General features: G+C 37.1%; 2 protein-coding genes and 1 pseudogene across 3 annotated transcripts in view; 2 read left to right on the forward strand and 1 right to left on the reverse strand.

Moving 5' to 3' along the window:
- Positions 1–24,776, forward strand: part of LOC144652484 (uncharacterized) — a 214,025-nt pseudogene that overhangs the window by 84,089 nt on the left and 105,160 nt on the right. Inside the window, exons 2-3 of the transcript XR_013570550.1 lie at positions 6,284–6,312; positions 23,066–23,135. The product of XR_013570550.1 is annotated as an uncharacterized LOC144652484 (transcript). The remainder of the gene's footprint in view (positions 1–6,283; positions 6,313–23,065; positions 23,136–24,776) is intronic.
- LOC144652679 (uncharacterized) lies at positions 6,722–17,086 on the forward strand. The gene is made up of 3 exons (XM_078512746.1): positions 6,722–7,235; positions 8,544–8,866; positions 14,686–17,086. Exons 1-3 carry the CDS (start codon positions 6,895–6,897, stop codon positions 15,096–15,098), a joined length of 1,077 nt encoding a protein of 358 aa, XP_078368872.1. The 5' UTR covers positions 6,722–6,894; the 3' UTR covers positions 15,099–17,086.
- On the reverse strand, positions 17,181–19,497 carry LOC144652609 (uncharacterized). The gene is made up of 3 exons (XM_078512684.1): positions 19,370–19,497; positions 19,216–19,279; positions 17,181–18,347 (listed from the first exon to the last, which is right to left on the reverse strand). Exons 1-3 carry the CDS (start codon positions 19,455–19,457, stop codon positions 17,576–17,578), a joined length of 924 nt encoding a protein of 307 aa, XP_078368810.1. The 5' UTR covers positions 19,458–19,497; the 3' UTR covers positions 17,181–17,575.

Here is a 24,776-nt window from a genome sequence, read left to right on the forward strand (position 1 = left end):
ACTTGGCACAAACTACTTGTGCTTGCGTCGCTAGTGAAATCCAGGCTATAGTGTCTCTCGATTTCCTTTTAAACGTTTTTTGTTTTCTTACTAATGTTAGTTTATGCCTGTTTGACCATCTGTAAATATGTTTAAAAACTTGTGTATTTTGTGCAGTTCTAAGTTTGGAAAAAGGTAAATGAGAAAAGATTAGCTTACTTACATAGATTATATTAGTTTTATAGATATTTGTAGATAAATCATAAACAGATATTGTAAATAATTGTTTTTTTCCACAAACACAATAAAGTATTTTTAAAAAAAACTTATGGAGACTTCATCTTGTGTTTGTAGTCCACATTGTAGGGGCTGGGGACGAGCGATCTCCATTAGCAAAATTCTGGAGGAAGTATTTCCTTTATTATGCACAAGAGGACATGACACGGGGAAATATGCCACAAAGTTCAACAACTTGAACTCCGTGCAAAATGTCGCAGCGACAAAAAAGATATTCTCAGCCTCAAGAATTCCCGGAAGATATTTGCTTCTAAAGAAGTTAAAATATATTTCACTAAAAATGTTCTACACCGAATATTCCTTTTTTTGCGTTCGCTTTTAGCTGTCTGGTTTCCTATTATCCCAAAACGCCAAAATACTGTATCAGAACACCTAATTTTCAAAATTTCCATGGGGAGAACACCCCTCCTACAAGTTCGCTCCTGTAGCGCGAAAAAGTACCACATCCCCCAGGAAAAACTCTATTGGGGGAGGGGAAGCAGCAAATTTTCCACTCTTGGAGTATTCGCTACATTTTGTATGAGATTAGAGCATTACTAACCCGGCTCCGATAAACTGTTCACAACTGCCCTATGTGCCACACAGGCATGATGGACAGTAAGTAAACCGTTCACAGCCTCCCCATTTTTTCAGTCCAAGAGAAGCGAGCGCCATTGTGGGAAAGTGGGGGGAGGGTTATCAAATGAAGCGAACCAAAGAAAGATAATTCACTTTTCTTCAAAGACAACTACACCCGTCTTTATTTTTCTCGTTACTTACTGAGTACTGACTGGGTACTAGGGTAGCCTGCAAACAGGGTCCCATGCTCTTTCTCCCCATGCCATAATCAGCTTGATCTGCTTGCCAAATTTAAGTTCTTTACGTTTTTGCCCTATAAACATTTAGGGATCCTGTTGCCAGGGTGATACTGGGGAAAGGTGATAATAAAAGAATAACGAGCCCTTGAGCCCTGTATTCTCAGTATCTTTTTCTCCTCTCCAGGTCTCTCTCTTCCCTACACTGCCTCTGTGATGTGAAGGAGCTAGGAACATAGCACATTTTGTTGTATGAAAAGAATGAAATGATCCTCACAGTGTACAAGCAATTTAAGCAGAAAAATATTGCTTTTTTAGTCTGAAAACCTTTCAAGACTGACAGCAGGATAAGAACTCATGCAGGGCTCGAGACTTAACGAGACTAGTAAAAACTGTGTCAAAATTGTGTTTGGGCTATTACGATTTGGGTTTTTTACTAGCTATTTTAGCCTTCCATGCAGTCGTTTTCAGGGGCAGCGGGCGATTGTGTTTCACTCCCCCCCCCCCCCACCCCCCACAGAAGGAGTGAAAAACAATCAAGGCTCAGGTAGTAGAACAATGCACCGATATCTCAGAGATCATGAATTGGAATCTTCTTGTAGCCTTAAGATATATTTAGTAGACAGGCTACAAAGATTATTTCATTCATTTTTTTACTGCAGGTCTCTTAACATATACGTCTTTCAAATATTCATCATGTTGCACTCTCTGTATAAAATATAGTTGGTTGTTATTATTACATTTTCCATCACGAAAAAAGAAAACCGCAGAGATCATGGATTCCAAGCTGGCTGTACAGCCTCAAAATATTTTTAGGGCTAAAAAATCAGTTGCTTGAATTGCTTGGGGCGGCTGTACACAGGCTACAAAGATTATTTCATTCATTTCATATTTCCACTGCAGCTCTCATATATGCCTTTCAAATATTCACCATGTTGCATTCTCTGTTTATAATACAGTGGAACCCCGATATAACGATATGCCAAGGGGGCAGTAAAATTATATCGTTATATCGAGGAATCGTTATATCGGGGTTCCGTCCCATACATTTTACTATTTCCGGGACATAACATATTCATCGTTATATCGGGAATATCGTTATATCGAAGATCGTTATATCGGGGTTCCACTGTATAGTTGGATGTAAATATTAGATTTTACATCATTATTCAAAATAAAAAAAATAAAAAAATCTGTGTCCCTGATGGGAATCGAACTCGATTCCAGTTGGGGACTCATATTTTTTCTTTGTCCCATGCTTGTGTCAATGTTAAACAATTCAACTTCATTATTTATCACCAAGTGAGTCTTCTTCTAAAAATTATAGCACGATAAGTTTTTGTAAAAAAAATTCCCATCTTTATTATTATTAATCTAATTAATCATAAAACTGTCACATTTCTCCGTATATATTGTTGGACATTCATGTTGGTCTTTAAGTTACATAACTGTTGGATTTTCCTCTTTAATCAACAAGTTGCCATCTCAAATAGATGGTTTCACTTTGAGAAAGATAAAAACTGCCCATGGAATATGAGACCACTGATAAACAGCAAAATTTTAGCATGTTTACTGGCAGAGTTAAAATGATAATTTTGTGTACTCTTATAAAAAAAATAATAAATTAAAAATAGATAAATAACGTTGCAATGTGCCAAGATTTGCCATGGATGAGCACCTTGTTATGGCTTGTTTGTAATGTTTGTTCTTGGGTTAATAAGCTTGTTAATGCATGACTGGGTGTGCTGCTGTGAGAATTTTTCTGTGTTAAACATCTGGCCACATAACCAACACTCGAACAGTTTCTCACGAGTGTGAACCTTCCCATGCTCATCCAGCTCTGACGTTGTCTTAAAAGCGAGTTCACACTGACTGCATTTAAAGGGCTTCTTGTCTGTGGGCATTGCTTCCAAAGACTTCAAATGTGAACCTGTTTTAAAGTGCTTTTTCAGTTGCTCTGATGATTTAAACCATATTTTACACAAGGAGCACTCAAATGGTCTTTCCTCACTGTGTACAATTTGGTGTTTCTTAAGTTCAAATTTGGACTTGAAGGATTTTTCTCACAAGCTGCAGCTAAATGGCCATTTATTGCTGTGCACCCTCTGGTGAGCTTGGAGTTGATGTGAATTCTGACAAATCTTTTTACATACGCTGCACTGAAATGGCTTCTCGTCACTGTGTATAACAAGGTGCTTCTGTTTGCCAAAGAGTGTTTTGAATCTTACATCACAGTGGTTGCATTTGTAGGGTCTTTCATCACTGTGGCATTGGTAATGTTTAGACAGATTAGTAGATGATTTAAACCCCTTTCCACATAATGAGCTTCGCCCGTGTGCACCCGTTTGTGTCTGTTCAGAGTAGAGATATCCTTGTAACATTTTCCACAATCAGGACATTTACAAGGCTTTTCGTCACTGTGTACAGTTTCATGTCGCTTTAGTTTATTCCTTACTTTGAATGACATGCCACACAAATCACATTTAAATGGCCTTTCATCGCTATGGGTTCTTCTGATGTGTTGTCCCAAATTCACAGACGTTTTGAAAAACTGTTCACAGAGGTTACACTGAAAAGGCCTTTCATCAGTGTGAGCTCTTTGATGCAGCTTAGCTTCTGCCGCAGTTTTGAAGCGCTTCTCACATTTGTGGACTCATTTGTCGCAGCTGAAAGGTCGCTCGTCACTATGAACTCTGTTGTGATTCCTATGCATAGCTGCCATTCTAAAACCCTTTCCACACAATGTACATTTAAATGGTGTTTCTTTGCTATGTGTTAGATTATGTTGTTTTAAATTCTTTGCTGTCATAAAAGCACTTTCACACCTGGTGCATTTAAAAGGTGTGTTTTCTCATCGGTTCCTTCACATCTGCAAATCTCTTGAAGCATTTTTCACACTGGCTGCATTTAAAAGGTCTTTCTTCACTGTGGACCACTTGGTGATTGGCAAGTGTTTCTTGGGATTTAAAGTATTCACCACACTGGTTGAAGTGTAAAGACCTCACTATATTGAAAGAAGTCACTTGTTTGGGAAATCTACGGTTTGGATATTCGTGTAACTTGTTGTAAACTTTTATTGTTTTGTACCTTGTTTTGTAAGGGGAAATTTGTTAGGTGAAAATTATCAAAAGTAGGGGATTCATTGTTTCACACTGTTAAGGAAAATTTATTGATGTCAAAAGAGATTTTTGTTTGAAAAGTATGTTAATATGAACAGTTGTAGAATTAGCCTTACCGAACACCAGAACAAACATAAAATTTGTAAGCAAACAGCAAGTTATTATATAAACTGCAGTGGTTTAGCGAGTGGTGGCAAATCGAGAAAAATGGTATCCTCTATATGTACGCTTAAGTAAACTACCTTTATACTAAATAAGGTTAGATACTCGCGCGTGCACTTATCGCTGTTCAAACTTAAGGTCTTGATTCAAAGAAAAAGTTTTATTAAATTTCTGTTTTAATCCTTGCCGAGAATCAGGTGACTTGGTATAGCTTTTAGGCAAAATATACAACCTATAGACAGATCTTTTTCATTTATATATCTTTTGCCTTTAATACAATTGACTTTAGTTAGCTAACGACTTCAACGTACTAAGACGACTCTATTCAGTCTTGCTCACTCAAATTTAATACTCGTTAAATTGCTTACCCCTTCCCACCCCAAAGGAAAACAAAATAAAGCATAGTCAACATAAAAAAAGTACTTTTAATAATAGATGCCGGTAACTTTGTTCTTTCTGGCAATGCAAAAGTTCGTTCAATTTCAAGTGAGTTTGTTCTTTTACTGAACATTTATTTCCATATATGTTCATAAAAAACTGGTTTACATAATATCACTAACTTTTTAAATTTTTCGAAAAATCGCTAAATTAAATAGTCGCTAAATCTTGCTCTGAAAAATTCGCTAAAATTAGTAGATAGATAGACAACTTTATTTAACTGAGAGGGTAGCACGTAACAGAAATTTTGAAAAACCTGTGGCCCTCTATTTTAGTACCCGCTAAAAATGGTAACCTTAAGGTAATTTCCAGCTGAATTTTTGCAGGCCGCGTCCAAGCCTTAAGCTGTCTTAATTTAGATTTACCTTAGCGTACAAACTCTCCAGCTTAACTTATTCGCTCTACTTTCAGGTTGTAAGCTGACTTTATTTAGCCTCCTTTCTATTGTACCATGCATGGTGCAATCTTCTAAATTGTTAACTATAAAAACCCGTGAAGTCCAAGTTCTTGTGTCCTGATTCCAGTTGTAGCAGATCCGACGGTACTTTGGAACCCGTGACAAGTTCCTCTCCCGCAGCAAGCGAGTTGCTCCGAGGTAATTTTCCCCAGCCAAGTTCAACGCGTCCAGTTTCTCAGCTGCAAGGCCTCTCATCGCCCGTTTTCCCATTGTAAGAGTTCAGAGCGACAAAACCCGTTGTCACAGTTTGAGACTATGACAAAAAAAGGTTCAACGTGGTATATAAAAATAAACTTTAAAATAAACGCAAACCATGAGAAAACCACTTCCAACTAAAACAAATCAAGCTCGATTATCCAAAAAAATCAATAATTTTATATTGTTTTAAGATTCTTCAGTCAAATAGCGATTATGAAATTTCTAAAAGATCGATTGAATTTTTCCTACAAAGTTGATTCTCTACTTCAGCTTATTAACAAAAACAAATTAGAAGATGGGGTGCTTATTAGAACCCAAACAACCCGGTAGAACGAAAACAAACAGCTGACAGAAGTCACGAAAGTTGCTTTACAATAATGCTTTGCTTGTGAAAAGGGACGTACTTTTCTGCGTGAGATCATCTGAACGCAGGCTAGCTATACAAAGCTCGCTTGCTGTTGAGTTAACGATGTCAGTAACTTACATATAGCAATGAAGCTAGTGCAAATTACTTCCTTTCTTTTTCAAAAACCATGTAAAGAGAAATTAGCGTCACTCAAAATGCAAATAAGTTAGTAAGTCACGCAACTTCTGCTTTTCTGACATCGCGGGGATGACTGGGTACGAGTCTGGGTGGGTGGAAAATTTCTTTGATTCCTGATTGATTTCATCTGCGAATGCTCTGCTAGGAAAGCTTCTCGTGTGTTTGCTGTCCTTTTGGGTGATAAACAAACTTGCTAAAAGCTCAAAAGATTAACGATTGTGTTATCAAATATGTAACTTCCGTCTTCACGTGTGTTTGGTGAAAAGTTTAGCTGTTCTTCCTGCTACAGTGTCAGAATTCAAGAAAGTCAAGACACGAGAGAAGGTAAGCTTTCGTTTTATTGATCGTGTCGATCGTGGTCTTTCTATGTTTAGTTTACAGCAAGTTCCTTTCTTTCGTTCTGGAGTGACAAGCTCTTTTGTCTTGTGTCCTGTCATAGATCACAACTTCGTAGTTTTAACATCACATTTCAGAAAATCAGTCAACAATTTGCACTTTCACTTTTGACTCATCTGCATAAAAATGTGCGCAACTTGCATGATTTCTCTTGCAGTATTAATGTGGTGGAATTTGATCGGGTTTCTTGTTAGCGGTTGAATTCTGTGTTATAGTTTTTGTGTTAATGCTGTCATTATGCATCTACGAATCAGCAAGCTGTAGTAATTTGATCAAGTAATAGACCTTCTCACGCTTTTGGACGCCATCTTGACGGCATTAGAGACCTTAAGCATCGAGAACGTTGGACGTCACGGACGTTCGGCCGCGAGCTACAGGCCCTGGGTCGAGTACGTCACAACGTCCGTCATGTAATCACGACTAATTACGTTAAGCAAATGTTGCAGACGTCAGTCGACCGTAAAATGTAAACACGGTTGTTATTTCCAGTTGTTTCAGTGTCTTTTGATCATGTGCAGCTTAAAGAAAACTCGAGAGATGCTGCTGCTATCGTTAAGTCATCATTTTATTTCTGAAGAAGAATTTATTTTGTTGTACGACGCTAGTTTCTCGAAAAATCCAACATTCCCGCACAGTAATTACGATCGATTTCACCTGGATGCGATGGACGAAACCGAGTGTTTCCACGAATTTCAAGTTAGAAAAATGGACATTCCACGTCTTGCAGATGCTCTTGGACTGCCCGAGGGTTTGTCATGTCATCAGAGAACGAGAGCAGACCGGATTGAAGGGTTGTGCATGGTCTTGCGACGGTTCGCGTACCCGTGCCGTTTAAGTGACATGATACACAGGTAGGGGTATTGCATTGTAAATTCGAGATATATTGCGAGACATTTATTTAAAAAGTGGAGACCAAGACTTCAGCGTTTCTATCAAATCCGAGGACCAGACTTTCCCTCTTTAAAGTCCGAGCCCGAAACCTTTTTAATAGTTAGACTTATAGCCACAATAAAATATATTTATGCAGGAATACAGAAAAAAGGGTGATTGCAAACTGAAAAGAATAAATTACAATAGCAAATCACTAAAAATATTACAATAAAATAATCGAAATATAATACAGAAATAATAGTACAACTAGAGTCTTGCAAATGATCATTCACTAAATTCCTACAAAGTATTGCATGACAAAACAATAAACATTGCATGACACTAAGTAAAGTATTAATCCTCTTATCCAGAAATAAACTAATCTTGATGGCGATTTAACTGATTCTTAGACACAAAACTGAGAAAAACTGTAAACTTGTTACTTTGTGACAGGACAACATCTGTCATCATAGCTGCATTAAACAAAGCTAGACTAACAGTGAAATATCTAATTTCAACAATGAACTCTTGCAGTATTGTGTAACAAAATGAGTTTCATGTAAATACAATGTTTTGGAAACTACATATACAATGTTCTGGATACAATTTGGATATGAATCAACAGAGGATTCAAGCAAAGACTAGACAATTGGCTTAAGATAAGTACATGTTGACTGTAGTATTGAACTTAAATCTAAACTGTAAACATAATGACAAGGTCAAATGTGACATACCAAAATCCTGAGTGAAATGAATCACTGACTTAGGTCACAAGGAATAGTAATGTACTTGACCAAAGGGTCTTCAGCTTGTAAGTGCAGGTCTTGAACACTTTGAACTACTGAATTAAACTAACTAACTGCACTTCTTTTATAAGGAAACAAACAATAGAAGGATATTCTTATGATTCTAATACAAGGTGTGGTGTGACATATAGGAAATTCGTGATGTAAATCCTGTGTGGTTAGATTATGTGGGTTTATTCAGTAAAGAAAGGAAATAGTTTCTACTAAACTGTAATTCCAAAATTATACTAAAAATGCAATGTCACGTTTTTGTGAACCTGGTCACAGTTAATACGTAGAACCTAAAGCATTTAATGTTGCAGTTCTTCTCGTTAATTAGGTGACAGTTATTTGTTGCTGATATATTATAACATAGATAAATCAAAAATGGACCTGTTGCTTCTTTGGGCAATTAAATTGTGAGCTTTGAGCTAATAACAGATGACATTTATGAGACTGCGAGATAAAAATTCATGTTTGATTGTTTTTTATTTACCTTTACAGGTTTGGACGTGCTGTCCCAGAAATATGCATGATTGCGAATTGCTTCGAGAAATGGATATACGACAACCATCATACTAAACTTACTGAGTGGAATCACCAACTCCTAAACAGTGATAACCTGCAAGTCTATGCAGATGCTGTAGCTGGTAGGGGGGCAGCGCTTTCAAATTGTTTTGGATTTGTTGATGGTACCGTGCGGCCAATTTGCAGGCCAGGGGAAAATCAAAAGATGGTGTATAATGGCCACAAGCGTGTACACGCCCTCAAGTTCCAGTCAGTAACATTACCCAATGGACTGGTTGCTCACCTGTATGGCCCCGTTGGTAAGCAATAAAAACTTAAGACTTTTTACTTTTTTAAAATTGCACAGAACAATTTATTTTGTGATGTTTTGTCTGCTGTGAATTAAAAAAGTCTTGTTGTTTATTGTAATTTTTATTCAATTGACTACAGAGGGTGACTACATTTTCTAGGTATAATTTTTTTTTGTGATCACTGTTTATAAAGCCCATGTAGTTTATTTATTTATTGGTTTAGTTTTGTTTTGTAATTTCAGTTATTTTAATCTTTATTTATTCAATTTCGCACCTCCACCATTAGTATAAATTAGTTTACGTTTCGCACATAAATTTCATTGTCATAATAAATTTTCATTAATCCTTATTTTCTTTATGTTTGCCATCATCATTATTCTAATCTGCAACAAATGGAAAAATAAAAATAAAAATGAAAGCACATATTTAAATCACAACACACATGTATAACTTAATTGAATGATTTCCCTTTTTTCGACTATTTTGCTTGTTTACAAGCAAATAGGAGATTAGGAGTGATGTGGGCAAAATTTGGAACATTCTTGTCTACTCTCAAGGGACTTTTTTAATTTCTCAAGGGACTGTTTTAATTTCTCAAGGGAGTTCTTTCCGCTTAGTGGGCGATGAAAGGGTCTCTTATTATTATTGCGTCAACACTTTCGATCTCGTGTTAAAGACGTGACTTGTCACATATTCCGGTGTAGGTGATGAAAGGGTTTGTCATTAGTATTGCGTCAACACTTGCGGGTTCAAATTGCGGCCTCGTGAAAAAGCATTAAAAACGCTAACAAAATTACAGAATTCAGACTACTACAGAGAACCTTGAAAGAAACTTTGTTTAGAATTTATTTTTAGTTTGGATGAAGTCAAGAAATGTGTTGACAAGGGGCAGAGTATCGAAATTTTTCGCACCGTGCTGTACTGCACGGCAGAAATAATTATCCACATGTTCATGTTGAAAGCGAAGTTTTAATTTGAGCAGCCGGCTTTTGAAGTCAATTGTACACTAAATGGATTTACCGATCGTTCAAAAAATTACAGAGAACCTTGAAAGAAACTTTGTTTAGAATTTATTTTTAGTTCGGATGAAGTCAAGAAATGTGTTGACAAGCGGCAGAGTATCGAAATTTTTCGCACCGTGCTGTACTGCACGGCAGAAATAATTATCCACATGTTCATGTTGAAAGCGAAGTTTTAATTTGAGCAGCCGGCTTTTGAAGTCAATTGTACACTAAATGGATTTACCGATTGTTCAAAAAATTACAGAGAACCTTGAAAGAAACTTTGTTTAGAATTTATTTTTAGTTTGTATGAAGTCAAGAAATGTGTTGACAAGCGGCAGAGTATCGAAATTTTTCGCACCGTGCTGTACTGCACGGCAGAAATAATTATCCACATGTTCATGTTGAAAGCGAAGTTTTAATTTGAGCAGCCGGCTTTTGAAGTCAATTGTACACTAAATGGATTTACCGATCGTTCAAAAAATTACATCCAAGTTCAAAGCAATAACAGTACATTACCAAAAAATTACAGAGAACCTTGAAAGAAACTTTGTTTAGAATTTATTTTTAGTTTGGATGAAGTCAAGAAATGTGTTGACAAGCGGCAGAGTATCGAAATTTTTCGCACCGTGCTGTACTGCACGGCAGAAATAATTATCCACATGTTCATGTTGAAAGCGAAGTTTTAATTTGAGCAGCCGGCTTTTGAAGTCAATTGTACACTAAATGGATTTACCGATCGTTCAAAAAATTACATCCAAGTTCAAAGCAATAACAGTACATTACCATTTCGTTCTCAAAAGACTTGAGAAGCCGCAATTGGTCCTTGTTTAACTCCGTGATTTGAATTCAAAACGCATTTGTAAGCACTATTACACCATATCTTCGCGGCGGTGAAAGGAAAGATAAATCCTTCATCAACAAGGTTTCAGCACTCTGTACTCCATGGTTTTCCGTTTTAAGGCCACTTTAAAATTCTATAGTGTTTCTCCTTTCCGTTTTAAGTCCCAAATATGTTTTTTTTTTCTTGTTCAGAATCAAAACAAGGCCTTGGAAGTTTGTAAATACGATTTCCTTGTACGATTTCAATGCACGGAATAATACGAAAAACCTTCTTCTAGGACCCCAAGAGTTCTCTAAAAATATGCGCAGAAAACAGATTTTGATTGGTTTATTTGCCGTTATTATCTATAGAACAATAGAAGAACCAAAAAAACTCCAGGGAGGGTGGGAAAGGGCATATCCGCTGTAGGTGATGAAAGGGTCTCTCATTAGTATTGCTTCAAAATTATCCACATGTTCATGTTGAAAGCGAAGTTTTAATTTTAGCAGCCAGCTTGAAGTCAATTGTACACTAAATGGATTTACCGATCATTCAAAAAATTACATCCAAGTTCAAAGCAATAACAGTACATTACCATTTCGTTTTAAAAAGATTTGATAAGCTGCATTTAGTCAGTGTTTTGAATTCAAAACGCATTTGTAAGCACCATTACAGCATGGCGGCGGTGGAAGGAAAGATAAATTAATCCTTCATCAACAATGTTTTAGCACTCTGTAGTCCATGGTTTTCCGTTTTAAGGCCACTTTAAAATTCTATATTTCTCCTTATCGTTTTAAGTCCCAAAGATGGTATTTTTCTTGTTGGTTTTCAAAGCCTGGTGAGACCGGCACAAGCAATTTGGGGGTGGTTTCCAATGTTTGGGTCAACATAACACTGGGGAGCTGGTGTTAAAGACGTGACTTGTCACATATTCCGCTGTAGGTGATGAAAGGGGCTCTCATTAGTATTGCGTAAACACTTTCGGGTTCAAATTGCGGCGTTATGGATTGAAGATAACTGTAATTTTTGCATACGCAAGCCAAATCGGTCATAAACTGTCTAAAAACGTTTTGTTCTTTGTATTAAAAGGAAAGTTCTTGGAGAGTGCGTTTTATCCATTAGTACAAAGTTATCAGTACAAAGATACGCACGTTAATGCTTTAGTTTGGCAAGAGTGAAGTTAATGAAATAACATAAACGGATACAAATTCCAGTGGTTTTTAACTGTTGCGGAGTGGAGTGGTTTTCAACGGTTTACGAAGTTTAAAGGAGCAATAGAGCTCTATCTACTGCTCAATAAATTTGTTTTCAATAGCACTGAACTTGACAGTTGTCATAAACTTTTCTTCACCGTTGGAAGAATTCACTCTGGAAAAGAGACAGATGTTCAGTGGAGCAAGAGAGTTACCTTGCTAGTGTCATGTGGTACAGATGTTTTTTCGATAAAGTTATCGCTACATGGTTTCGCTTTTAGTCTTTGAAGTATTTCCGCACTGCGGTTGGTAAGCGAGTGGGGAAACATCAACGCAGTTGCAGTATCTGGCAATTCTCATTTATGCTCGTGATTTTTGCCATCAGTAACTGGTTAACTCATTTGCCATCGTTTGCCAAAACGTACAATTTTTAAAGTGCTACGCTTTTCCTTCTTTTTTTTCTCTCACTTCTGTTATGTTCAATTTTTTTTAACACGTGTTTTCTTTTGTTCTGCCGTGTTTATTTATAGCCGTTTACGCTATTCCGTTGTCTTAGTTGTTATCAATGCTGACACACCCCTTGACACACCAGTTGAGATAAAATTCTCCCGTTATATGCTAAGCTGCGCTAAAGAAGTTTTTTTTTTCTTTTTAGAGAGATAAGCTACCACTTTATTCCAATTCTACGGTATGATACATTCTATGAATTTTTGGTATGGCAGTTTTAGTATTTAATCCTGAATTTCCTACTGTGCGATTAAGTAAGTCGCTAACAGGCTCGTTAGTATGTTTTCGTGAGCGATGCTTTTGAATTTACACAATGGACGCACAGCAAGATAAAACGAATTTCCGGTAATTGTTTGAGTACATAGGTGGTGGAAAACACGGATCCTGCTTCCCAAAATCCGTAACCGGGTTTACATTACGTTTTTGACGTAGGGTATAAGCAAGCCCGACAGTTTATAAATTTCAGTTAGAAACTAAACAGATGAAGTCTTCTTTTTAAGTTATCACCCAAAATTTTATTCTTTCTTATAATTTGTAACAGATTTTTGGTCTAATTAGACCGTAAATCGCCAAAATTATTTTAATTCGCGTTACTTCCGTTCTCCTCCAAATTTGGTATACAGGAAGTGAATTTTATCCGCCAATTACCTAGTGATTCGGCCAAGAAACTTTAATGTGCCTTACATGACGATTTTTGCAGAAGTTATTCCTTCAGCAATATGGCGGTCTCGGTCTAACGAGCTTTAATAGGGTTTAAAAGCTCGTTAAGATGGTCTTTGAGAAGGAATTATGATCTGAAACGTTTTTCGAGTGTCAGAGAAAGTTACTTGGAGATTTGGGTCTATATTCGAAGCTAGAAATTGAGGTAAATTATCTTTCTTGTTGCTTCGCACGTGTTTCGGTCTGTTGCGTATGCTGTTGAATAACTTGTGTGTGTTTTTTACATCCCATCGCCCCGGGCAGCTGAAAATTTGAACACGATATTATTCATAGAACGCCCCTCAAACTGCTCAAGGCTGCTTAATCGGCAGAGAAAACGGAACAATCGATACTCACCAAGAACTATGTCGGTCAAGCTGGTTATCCTATATGTAGTTATTCCATAAAACGCTGGTTATAGATAGCCACACATTAGCTTTGGGCAGAGCGCGCTGTTCAACTGACTCAAAATCGTTCACATGCTCAATTTACATACAGAAAAGAAAGAGACCTGTTTTGCCTCTTCAGTGACAGCAGAATAACCGACGGAAACAATAGAAATAAAGTCAACAATTACTTTTTATTGTTTACAAATACAAGTTAGTCAGTTATTAAATTCTCGTTTATAAATCCGCGCGTCGTTTTCTTCTGTTTTAGCCAGCAGAAGGTTTTGGTTCATTTTCCCCAGGTACCATCGATATTGTAAAATCCCAGCAAGTTTTCTCCAAGGAAAACCGTCCCAGCAAGCGAACAGTCTCATTCCTAAATTTGCCAGCAAGCTCAAGTTCAGGTTGCAGAGCGGAAATTTTGTGGAGCGGTTTCGTTGGGTTCTTCTGCGTATGAATAGATAAAATTCCAAATGGTACAAAATGAAAGGGGCTCTCATTAGTATTGCATAAACACTTTCGGGTTCAAATTGCGGCGTTATGGATTGAAGATATATGATATGATATGGATATGTGAGATAGCTCATCTCACAACAGCTCACCTTGAGCAGGGTTTGACTTGGATAAATTACCTTAATAGAAACCCCTTGTTCTTGTGATTCCATTAGAAATTTCTCAGTACAAACTTATTAACTTCGGGAACTTTCATTTCCCTTTTAACAGCTTTCTTAACTGACTTCGGCTTTATGCGTTTCTTTATCTCGAACCTATGCCCCACTTCACCCTAACCCCCCCCCCCCCCCCCCAAATAATCATTATTCGACGCCTTCTTTACCTTAAATTGGCGTATTTTTAATTGAAATGGTTCTTTGTTTTGGTAGCTGTTGTTGCCACTTTTTAAAATGTTTCACACTTCTGCGTTTTACAAAATTCACACATACTGCCTTTTAAGAAAATACGTCAATGCGCATTTTATAATGTTCCTCCCATCAACCGTACCGTTCCACCGTTCCGCCGTTCCACCGTTCCTACATTCCTAATAATAAACTAACCAGAATAAATTTACATATTTCAACACTTGCACTCCTAAACAAAGTGAAAAGCCTAATTCACCCTTTAAAAAGAACTACTCCATACCACAATTGACTGCCAACAGATAAACCATAGCAAAATAGTCGTAGTCTCACAGAGACCTTTGATTTGTTTTAAACTTAAACAGAAGGCAAAAAACATGATGCAGCAATGCTTAAAGATTCGCATTTGTTGGAAGAGATGGAAAGGGATGCTTTTAGTCCCACTGGTGAAGCTATGTGCGTGTATGGAGACCCGGCGTATCCACTCCGGATACACTTGCAGCAGCCATTTCGGCAAGTTCCCCTCACAGCTCCCATGGAACAGTTCAATAAGTCTATGAGTTCTGTGCGCTCATCTGTCGAATGGATTTTTGGGGACATTATTGGTTCATTCAAATTTCTTGACTTTAAGAAAAACCTCAAAATTGGTTTAAGTGCCGTTGGACAACAATATGTGGTGGGGACATTATTAAGGAATGCATTGACCTGCTTGTATGGAAATACAACTGCCACATTCTTCAATTTGGAGACACCTTCTCTTGAGGAATATTTTATGTAATGTAAATCACCTGGCCTCGGTTGTTCAAAGGGTGGATTAAGCACCATCAACCGGATAAATCACTATCCAGTTGAAAGTGTAGTTGAATTGTTTTACCAACACTTATCCACTGGATAGTGATTTATGCGGTGGATAGCACTGCCCACGCTTTGAACAACTGGAATGCACTGTAAGAGAACTAATTTACAGCAAAAACAGCTCAAGCGTTCCTATCAAGGGTGAATTAATGAATTCATTCATGGAAATTTGATTTCATTCTTTGTTTATTTGATGTGAATATTTCAATTGTTCAAACGGTGATTGATTCATATCTTGAATGTTGATTGGATTGTTGTCTGGCTTTATGAGAAGTGGTATTACACCCTGCGAGCAGAGCCCTTTCTTTTCCACCGATTTACTTGACAGGGCTCTGCAAGAATCGCGTCAAATCTTTCAGTGTTGAGCATGCGCGAGGCTTACGTGAGGCTAACATTTTTGTTTTGACCCCATTTTGAGCTTTGGAATGTTCATTTCAAGAATAGAATATTGAAACAAAAAATGAAATCAAATTTCTGTTAATGAATTCATTAATTCACCCTTGATAGGAACGCTTGAGCTGTTTTGGCTGTAAATACCTTAATTACATTTTCTTTGAAAATAGAGCATTTTGAATTACCAAATGTTAACCTTGTGTTTTCACGAAGAAAGTGGTCACAACAAAGCTGTACAGGTTGAAGAAGGTCTCCTCTGACTTATGGTTTCAAAAGCACTTTGAACATTTAAAGTCTTAGAGGAGATATGTTTCAAGTTCACATTAGCGAGTTAGAGATTTCAAGCGCTTTCATCACAAGTGAATTTCAGATGGTTTGGCTGATTTGCAGCAGCCATATGCATGTTCATGTTCTAAAGTTGTACACCAATATGGCATCTCCATTCAAAAATCTATAAAGTTGAGTGAAACATTTTGGAGAATAACTCAGAAATGGCATGAGACTTGGACAGGTTTTTCCAGTGTTAGTCTATATGACATTTCATTTTCTTGGCTTCTTTCCTTGAATGGTTTCTAATTTATTTTTTATGACATGACAGTGCAAGCAAGAAATAACCTTAAAGTTGTATACTTCAAAACATGAAATCCCTTCCCAGCTTTTATGGAGTCCTGAAAGGGGGTGGGGGGGGGGGGGTTGGTTATAAATCCAATTTTCCCAGCACAAATTTTGCCCAACCCCAATTTCCCAGCCTATTGTTTTTTTTTTCCAATGTTAAAAAATCCCAGTCCCAGTTCTTTTGTTTTTATGTCTGTGATTACAACTCCCAGTAAGTCTAAATCATAGTATAAAAGTTCAAGGTTTTTATTTAACCATATTTAATGCAATTTACAAATTAAATGTTTTCATTTTGTTACTTTAAATGCACATTTGAATCATAACTCATTGCAATATAATTTACATTTTTGGTGTAACATTAAAAAACTTATAATGACAGCTTTTAATGATGCAAAATTGAATTTGTGATAATGACTAAAATGTGGTACATATTTAAGCATGTGGAATTAAATGTACATAGGAATAAATACTTATGAACAAAAGCATTGCAATTATGTACATATGAAAAAGTATTTTTGAACAAAAGCATTGTAATAATGTACATATCAATAAGTGTTTATGAACAAAAGCATTGTAATTATGAACATATGAATTAGTATTTTGGAACAAAAGCATTGTAATTATGTACATATAAATAAATATTCCTGTACAAATGCTATCATTCAAAAAGAAATTGAGACTGAATAATTGAGAAGCACTTCTCAGAAATGTGCCTTGGAACCATGCAGTCAATTGATTTGACCATCAAGAAATTTGGCAAAAAAATATATATCATTTAACGTCAATAACTGTGGGACTGTGGTCACGCAATCTCCCAAGTCTAGGGGCTCATCATAAAAATGCTCAAAAGCAAATACAGTAAAAATTATCATATCAATAATTATTGGTTCACACTATGTCAAAGCTCACATCTTTTAATCAAAAGTTTGTTTCAAAGCAATGTGCTCAAATAAGACAATTTTGTGGCTTGTTATATTAAGTAATGTAAATTATTAATAGTACCTGTTGAGGATATATGTAACTGTAATGTATGTATGAATAAATTTGTTTTCAAAAAATTATATAAAGTTATTTAATGACAAAAATGCATTTAAATAAAATGCAACTTTCAATAAGTTCCCAAATAAAAGGATATGTTGGAAGCCAATTTTATCACGCTAAATTAAAGAAGCATTAAACATAATCCAACTGAAATAAATGGTGATTCTTTGGAACAATAAAAACTTACTTGTTGCTTTTGTTGTGGGCCCCACTGCAATCATGGCACAAAATTTTAAGTTCACAAAGTAGAGCAAGTAGTTGTGTTTAAATCCAGCCCAGGTCAGGGGAGAGGCTGGGGTGCCTACTTCAAAAAATTTTGTTTGATAAAAGAGTGCTCATATTTTAGGTTTTTCAATTTCTCTTTTCTAATATTGCCATTAACATTTTGTACTGCTGTTGCTGTTGCTGAGCCATGTAGGCTTGCATTTGCAGAAACTGCTGCTGTTGTTGCTGCTGGAACTGTTGTTGCTGCTGTTGTTGCTGCTGCTGCTGTTGTAACAGCACTTCCATCAGGTTGTTATGCTGCTTGTCAAGTAATTGCTGCCTCTCAGCCTCTTTCTCCAATTGCACTGATTTTAATTCAATATCTTTCTCCTTTAGCTTGTTCTCTTCAGTAGCCCGTTCTCTCAAGTAGGACACCATTTCAGTGCCATTCGACCGCCTCTTTTTTTGCTTGGGTTGATTTTCACCATCCACGTCTAACCGTTTCTTTGTTTCACTTAGGGACTCCATTGCTTTGAGCCTGATATCTTTAGCTTGCTCCTGTTCTTTCCTTATTTTCTCTCTGGCCTTGTCATCCTCCTCATCCCTTGACTGCATACAGGCCTCAGCTCTCTCTATAATTTCTTCAAGTAGCCTGTCTAACTCAGTTGGTTCAGGACTGATACCACTGGCTTTTAACTCCTGTGAAGTTTTCTTTTTAAATTTTTCAACGAGAACCACGTAATGTTCTCTTACAGACCTCTTGCTAACTTTAAATCCTGCCCTTTTGTTGAGGATGTTGGCAATTTTCTCCCATGCCTGTGCCCTGCCCACAGTCTTTTCCTTTGCCTTGTAAGGCTCCAGCTGTAGCACTTCGTGGCAGAGGGTAATGTCCTTTTCTTCATTCCATTCCATTTTGCCACTGTTTTAAAAAACACATGAAATTTCAGTTAACCTATGCAAATTAAAAGAAGCCCATACAAAAATTTCGTAAGCTTACTGGCTGGCTTACATCAATAACAGCTCTAGTTCATCAATTTATTTTGAAGCGTCCAACTTCTCTATACTATATGTAAATAAGTCCAAGCAAATAACGAAAACTTGTTCATTGACTCTACTTTATTTTTAGCCACCAGATTGAATTCCATTACATTCATGAATGTAGTTTTCAAAGTTTGCAGTTTCGAGCCTACACTCTATTTTTGTAAAAATGTTTATTTTTTTTTATTCCTAGGCTGAATATTCTCTTCTGCCCGGCGATTTTAGGCTTAAATATTTTCAATAAATTTGGATTATAGGGGATAGTATGTCAGTAAAATAACATAGATATTACCAGTCGTTAAACAAATAGCATGGGATATACATTTACCACGGAAAAGCTACGTTAATTCATTAAAAACATAAAATGTATTTGCTTTTGTGTGCTTCTATTGCATTGAATTTTATTTCCTATGGACACGCAAACCAGTTTGGGTATATTCTACTCATATTCTTAAACTTTCGCCAATCTCAGTCTCGATATTCCTATAAAAAAGGTTATTAAAAAAAAAAAAATGAGTGCATTCGTATGGATGAAAGTTAGTGCCGGACGTAACCTCAGCCGAAAAAGGTAAACAAAACAGAAAGCGCAGACAGCTTGTCGTTGAAAACCAACGTACAAATATCGCTATTTGTTTATTCCGGCATAGTAAACTTTAACATAATGTCTTTTTTTTCTAAAAATAAAAGCTTAGTTACATCAGGCCTAACTTGTATTAACTCTGATCTCCTCGAACTAAATTACAACTAACCTCATGCTCAAGGGCCTGTTTTGACCGGCGTTTTCTCCTTCGGGAACTTGCAAGCTTGACATGACTACAAGTCCAGTGGAAAATGTAATGAATTTTTTCGCAGGAAACACCTCAAATTATATTGAAAGCAATACAGTTTCGATCTCAAACCCACTTTTTTTCTGCGTTTTCTCCAAGACGGCAAACCATGCGTTTTCACGTTGTCGACGTGACGCATCATCGGGGACGGACGGTGTATCCATAGCAACATCTGACGACAGCTGAAAAATCACTTCCGCTGAACGTCCGAGAACGTCCATTAGGACATCGCGGCGATCAGAATGTGTAATTCATTACGTATTCAGTTATTAATTCACGCATGCCCAATGAAGCGGTAGATGTCCCACGGGGGATTAAGTGACTTAACAACCGAATGCAGTTTTTTCGTTCACAAAAAAAACGGTTTGTGACTATGCGAAGATCAAACAAGTAAACGAACTAGTGAACAAAGTGAAACGCTTTGAACATGAAAACTTCGATAAATTCAGTTCAGACAAGCAAACACTCGCTTGAAATATGTGACCTCTTTTTTTGAAATGATGCGCCGTAAACATTAATTTTTTTTTCAAGAAAGTTTCGAACACGCGTACGCGCCAACAAGACTAATTGATTGTCTATTGTAGCCTAAAGGCAAGTAGGAAAAAATGATATCTCTGGTTCTATTTGGCGTAAATCAGTGATTCAAACGGTGAAATGATCTTAATAAAAAGAAACAATGCTCTACGAAAGTTTTTATGATGCGTCGTGAAAATATATTAACTTTTTTGCGAGATAATTTTTCTGTCATTCGGCACACGCCGGCGAGACTTGTTTGTGGAATGAATAATTGCCGACTCATTGTCTGTTGAAGCGTCACGGCAAGAAGCAGAAAGAATGATTTCTCTTTGTTCTATTTGGCATAAGTCGTTTATTTAAACGGTGAAAGGATATCAATGAGTAAAACTGATGTTCTATAAAAGTTTATATTATACGCCGTGAACATTTATTAAAAGATAAAAGTTTCGGTATTTCAATCAACCCGCGCCGATGAGAACTTGTCGCAACAATTGACTTGTCACACGTGTTTATTCAACAATTCAAAAAAAAAAACTTTCGCTCGCAGAAAATCTCAAGCACATTTAGCGCAACAATTTAATCTAAATCAGGAATGGTTTCTTTTACTGTAGTGTTCTTTGCTGTTATAAACACCTTCGTAAGCCTGTTGAAGAAGCAATTTAATTCTTGTGGGACGCGTACGCTCCAAAAGAAAAAATATATCTGTCGGCGCGTAGGGAATATTCACGTATTAAAAGTGAGACCAAACTCTTTGTAGTATTCACACAAATGAACACACGCTTTAAATATGAGAACCACCGTAAGTTTTATTCAGCTACGTGAACAGACCCTTTAACCATGAAAACTTAGCTAAGTAAACAGTAACACACGCTCCAAAAGTTTTATTCAGACAGGTGAGAACACGCTTCGAACTTCAGCAAGTTTCCCTAAAACAAGCAAACGTACCACACACGCTTTGAACACTAGAATTCGATCAGTTTTCCTTAGATAAGCGAGCACTCGCTTTGAACATGAACCGATAAACATTTTACGATCGGAATAATATGTTTTGCTTTCAAAACCGGTTATAACATCAATAGAAACTTGGACTCGAACCGCATTTTCACAGCCCGCTTTGAGACTCCCGAGACGACTCGTGATTGGACGTGGGGGCTCATGAATATTAAATACCCGACCTGACTCGGGTCGGCTGAATTACACATTTTCATCGTTGCGATGTTCTCATGGGTAGGCAATGCTGTCAGAATTTACAGTGATTGTATGGGAATCCGATGGCAATTGGCAATTGTAAGCCGCCATATAAGCTTTATATACCTTTAATTTTCCCCGTCGCATTACATTAATTCATATTGTTGGCTTTATCAAAGTCTTCTTGTAAAATGCAATGTAAATTTCTCAAAAACAATTTGGCTGATTTTGCTGACTGTGTCTGCATGATTTGCTTGACTGAGCATGGTGTGATCTGCCATGATCTCAAAATGTTTTCTTTGAATCTATCAAAGAACTTGAGCCTTGTCGAAAACACTGTACATTGATGTTAGGCTACAAATATGCCCAGGGGGTCTCCCACTCATATGAAAGAGACAGGGATGCCCCTCATCTCGCTTAGTGGTGTAAATTACGATTTCTGTCTCACTCAGCATCATCAGGACAGAACACTTAGCCATTGGGTTCTCTTCCTTGTACCAGGGTCATTTTTTATCAGCGGTCGGAAAAGGAGCGACCCTGGAAAGTTCTGATTGGAAGACCGACAATATCAGACAATTTCCTGTTGAATTGGGTATGCCTAACTTTCAAAAGAATGACAAACGAACTTTTTGGTATAATTTTTACTTTCCGCCATTTTTATTGCTTTCAAATCCAATCAAATTCAATCCTCAGTGCAACGGAACTTTTGAGAGTTGCTTGTTTTGTCAGCTTGCGCAGTAAGTAATGAAGACTCAAGGTACGAGAATGTCAAGGCTCCTAATTTAGGGCTGCACAAAGACAAAATAAAAATGCTACCAACATCATATTGTGTTGGTAGACTGATCAGGCATAACAAATGCATCTTTTAGGCATCAAAATAGGTCAAGCCACATCCAGATTGGTGTTCTTTATTGGTTTTATTTAATTTTTTTCTGGATGAGCATCCCCATACCCATAGGAGACCCCCAGGCTACAATGTAAACTTATTAGTGGTAACCACAGGTTAGAAAGTGCAGGCCCAGAGCCTTCACCGTCACCTTCCATGTGACAGAAGCCTCGATCTCAGATGACAAACTTTCGTGATTTACATTTTCTTCGCATTCTAATCGTTTTTTGTGGAGGAAAAAATTCTCAACTTCCTGTTTGAACGACACATTCGGATCCTTCTGCATTGTAACCGTTCATGGTGGAAGAACAAATAACTTAAGTCACCTCATTTTCACAGCAATTATTCCAACAGGTTGAAAAAATTTCTCAGACGATGTCGATAACTCACTGGACAAAAGACAATTATTCCGAGTAACGCATCATGCGAAGAATGCATGACTTAATCGAACACGGGGTGTAATTGAGATGTAATTGAGATGTGATTTTCCTCGGTCGGGGAACTCGCAATGTTGTCAGTGTTGTAAGGAATTTTTCGAGATCAACCGTTGTTGGAATCATTTGTTTGGCCATGGTTTATCTGTGATACAATCACAGTAAATCTTTTCAATACCCGGTCAATACTAACGCCGAAACAACGTCTGTAAAACGTAATGTTTCCAATCTTCCATGTGACAGAAGCCTCAATTTTATGGGATAAACTGTTGAAATTGACGCATTTTTCGCATTCTAATCGTTCTCAGATTTTCAACATCTGGTGTTTAGAAAAACTGTTGTGATTAACACATTTTCGCATTCTGATTGTTCTTGGTGGAAGAAGAAAATTTTCAACTTCCGTTTTGCAGTTTTGACAGTGAATGGTCACTGTCAAGATTAGGGTTGCAGGCCTCTCCTGGGCCCGCGACAAATACCGGTATCTGTATAGTAGGCTGAGTTGTCAAGTCATTGAAAATATTATGTTCATCAAATTGTTGCTTGTTAATAATTAAAATGCAATGAGCCCTCAGGTTATATAATGCATAAACCAAGGTAGAAATGATTTGCAAAGATTGTATATTATAGAGCTTTATTCCCACATTATTAAGTCTCTGATATAACCCAAATTGTCATTGTCAATTAATTAGTTATCTGTAGGATTAATTATTAATGTTTTAGTTAATAGATTTTTCTTTTTTCTTTCCAGCCTGAAGGCCTTAAATGTCATCATGTGATTACTCACAACACAGGACAAGAATGTCATAATGCCTCCATAGGTGAGCTTATTTTTCTACTTTTTTTATTAGCTTTCATTTTATGTTATTAATTGCGGGCCCAAGAGAGGCCCGCAACCCTAATCTTGACAGTGATCAGGGGATTGCGTATTACGCGTGCGCGCCACGTTTATAAAGGCTATCTGCAAAACGGAAGTTGAAAATTTTGTTCTTCCACTAAGAACGATCGGAATGCAAAAAATGTGTCAATCACGACAGTTTGTCGTAACACCAGAAGAGAAAAATTTTGTCTCCAAGAGCGTTAAGAATGCGAAAAATCAACAGTTTGTCGCATTAGATCGAGGCTTATGTCTTGCAGACATTACGTTTTGCAGACGTTGTTTTATAGGTGTTGCTTTTGAGAAGATCTGCTGTGATATTTGTATCACAGATAAACTACGGCAAAGCGAATGATTCCAACAACGGTTATTCTCGAGAAATTCCTTATAACACTGACAACAAAGCGAGTTTGCCGACGGAGGAAAATCACATCTCAATTCACACCGCGTGCTCGACTACACTTCGCAAAACTGTCAATCAAAAAAACAACTCTGGTTCGCGGCAATAGGAAACGATAAACATTTGTGACTTTAGCGTGACGCGTTACTCGACCTTCGAAACTAACAAAAAACACTTCCCTCACAGTACCTTCTCTTAACTACATCAAGGCCCGCACTTTCTAACCTGTGGTTACCACTAGTTTATAAAAATAATAACTACATTTGAGTGTTTTTTATATAGATCCTGGAGACGAATGCACCCCAGTCACCTTTTTTATTGTAGTTCCATTTAAGGTTTGCCTATATTATAACTTGCTGCACATTTAAAGAGGTGTCTATGTTAGAAAGGTCACCTATTTGAAATTATAGATTAAAGTGTTCATATTATAGAACTGTCCTTCATTAAATTGGTGCCTACAGTATTGTGCAAAAGTAATGCAAACGAAAAGCGCGAATTTCGTTCTTTGTTTTCCCGACATTTCTTCGAAATTTCGCTCGCTAATTCGGGACGAAATTCGCAACGCTTTAAGCGATATATCGCTAGAACAAAGGCCGATAATTCAACGAATTGTCGTTACTACAACGACAATTCGCGGCGCTATGAGCGATATTTCGCTAGAACAACAACGACAATTCGCGACGCTTGGAGCGATGTTTCGCTAGAACAAAGACCGATAATTCAACGAATTGTCGTTAGCACAGCGACAATTCGCGATCAAAAGCGATAGTTCGCTAGTTCCTTAACGAAATTTCGTAACACAGCTGACGGCAGTTCGCCGGTCTTCAAGTTAAGTTCGCCACGCGATTGACACGATGCAATGTCATGTAACTTGCACGAAAAATGTGCTTTTAATTGTTCGGAAATGAGCTTCGATTCTTCTTAACATGAAGCTAACGGTATTTACTAAAAGCCATTGATCAGGTGAATAAGTGGCAAAGATGATACGAGTGTCGCACATGAAATTTGCGAGAAGTTTAAGCAAATTCGCTGCAGTTCGCGGCGGTTCGTTGTAGATAAACTTAAACTTACCTCATCTATAAAGACTCCGAATCCATTTCGTTACGGAAGCAAAGCCCAAACACATTTTTAATGACACGAAAGCGGCTAGTAACCAACATAACAGATTTACAGGGATCCGAAATG

This window comes from Oculina patagonica, chromosome 4, assembly GCF_052425735.1.
Source record: "Oculina patagonica isolate OP01 chromosome 4, crgOcupat, whole genome shotgun sequence".
NCBI lineage: Eukaryota > Metazoa > Cnidaria > Anthozoa > Scleractinia > Oculinidae > Oculina > Oculina patagonica.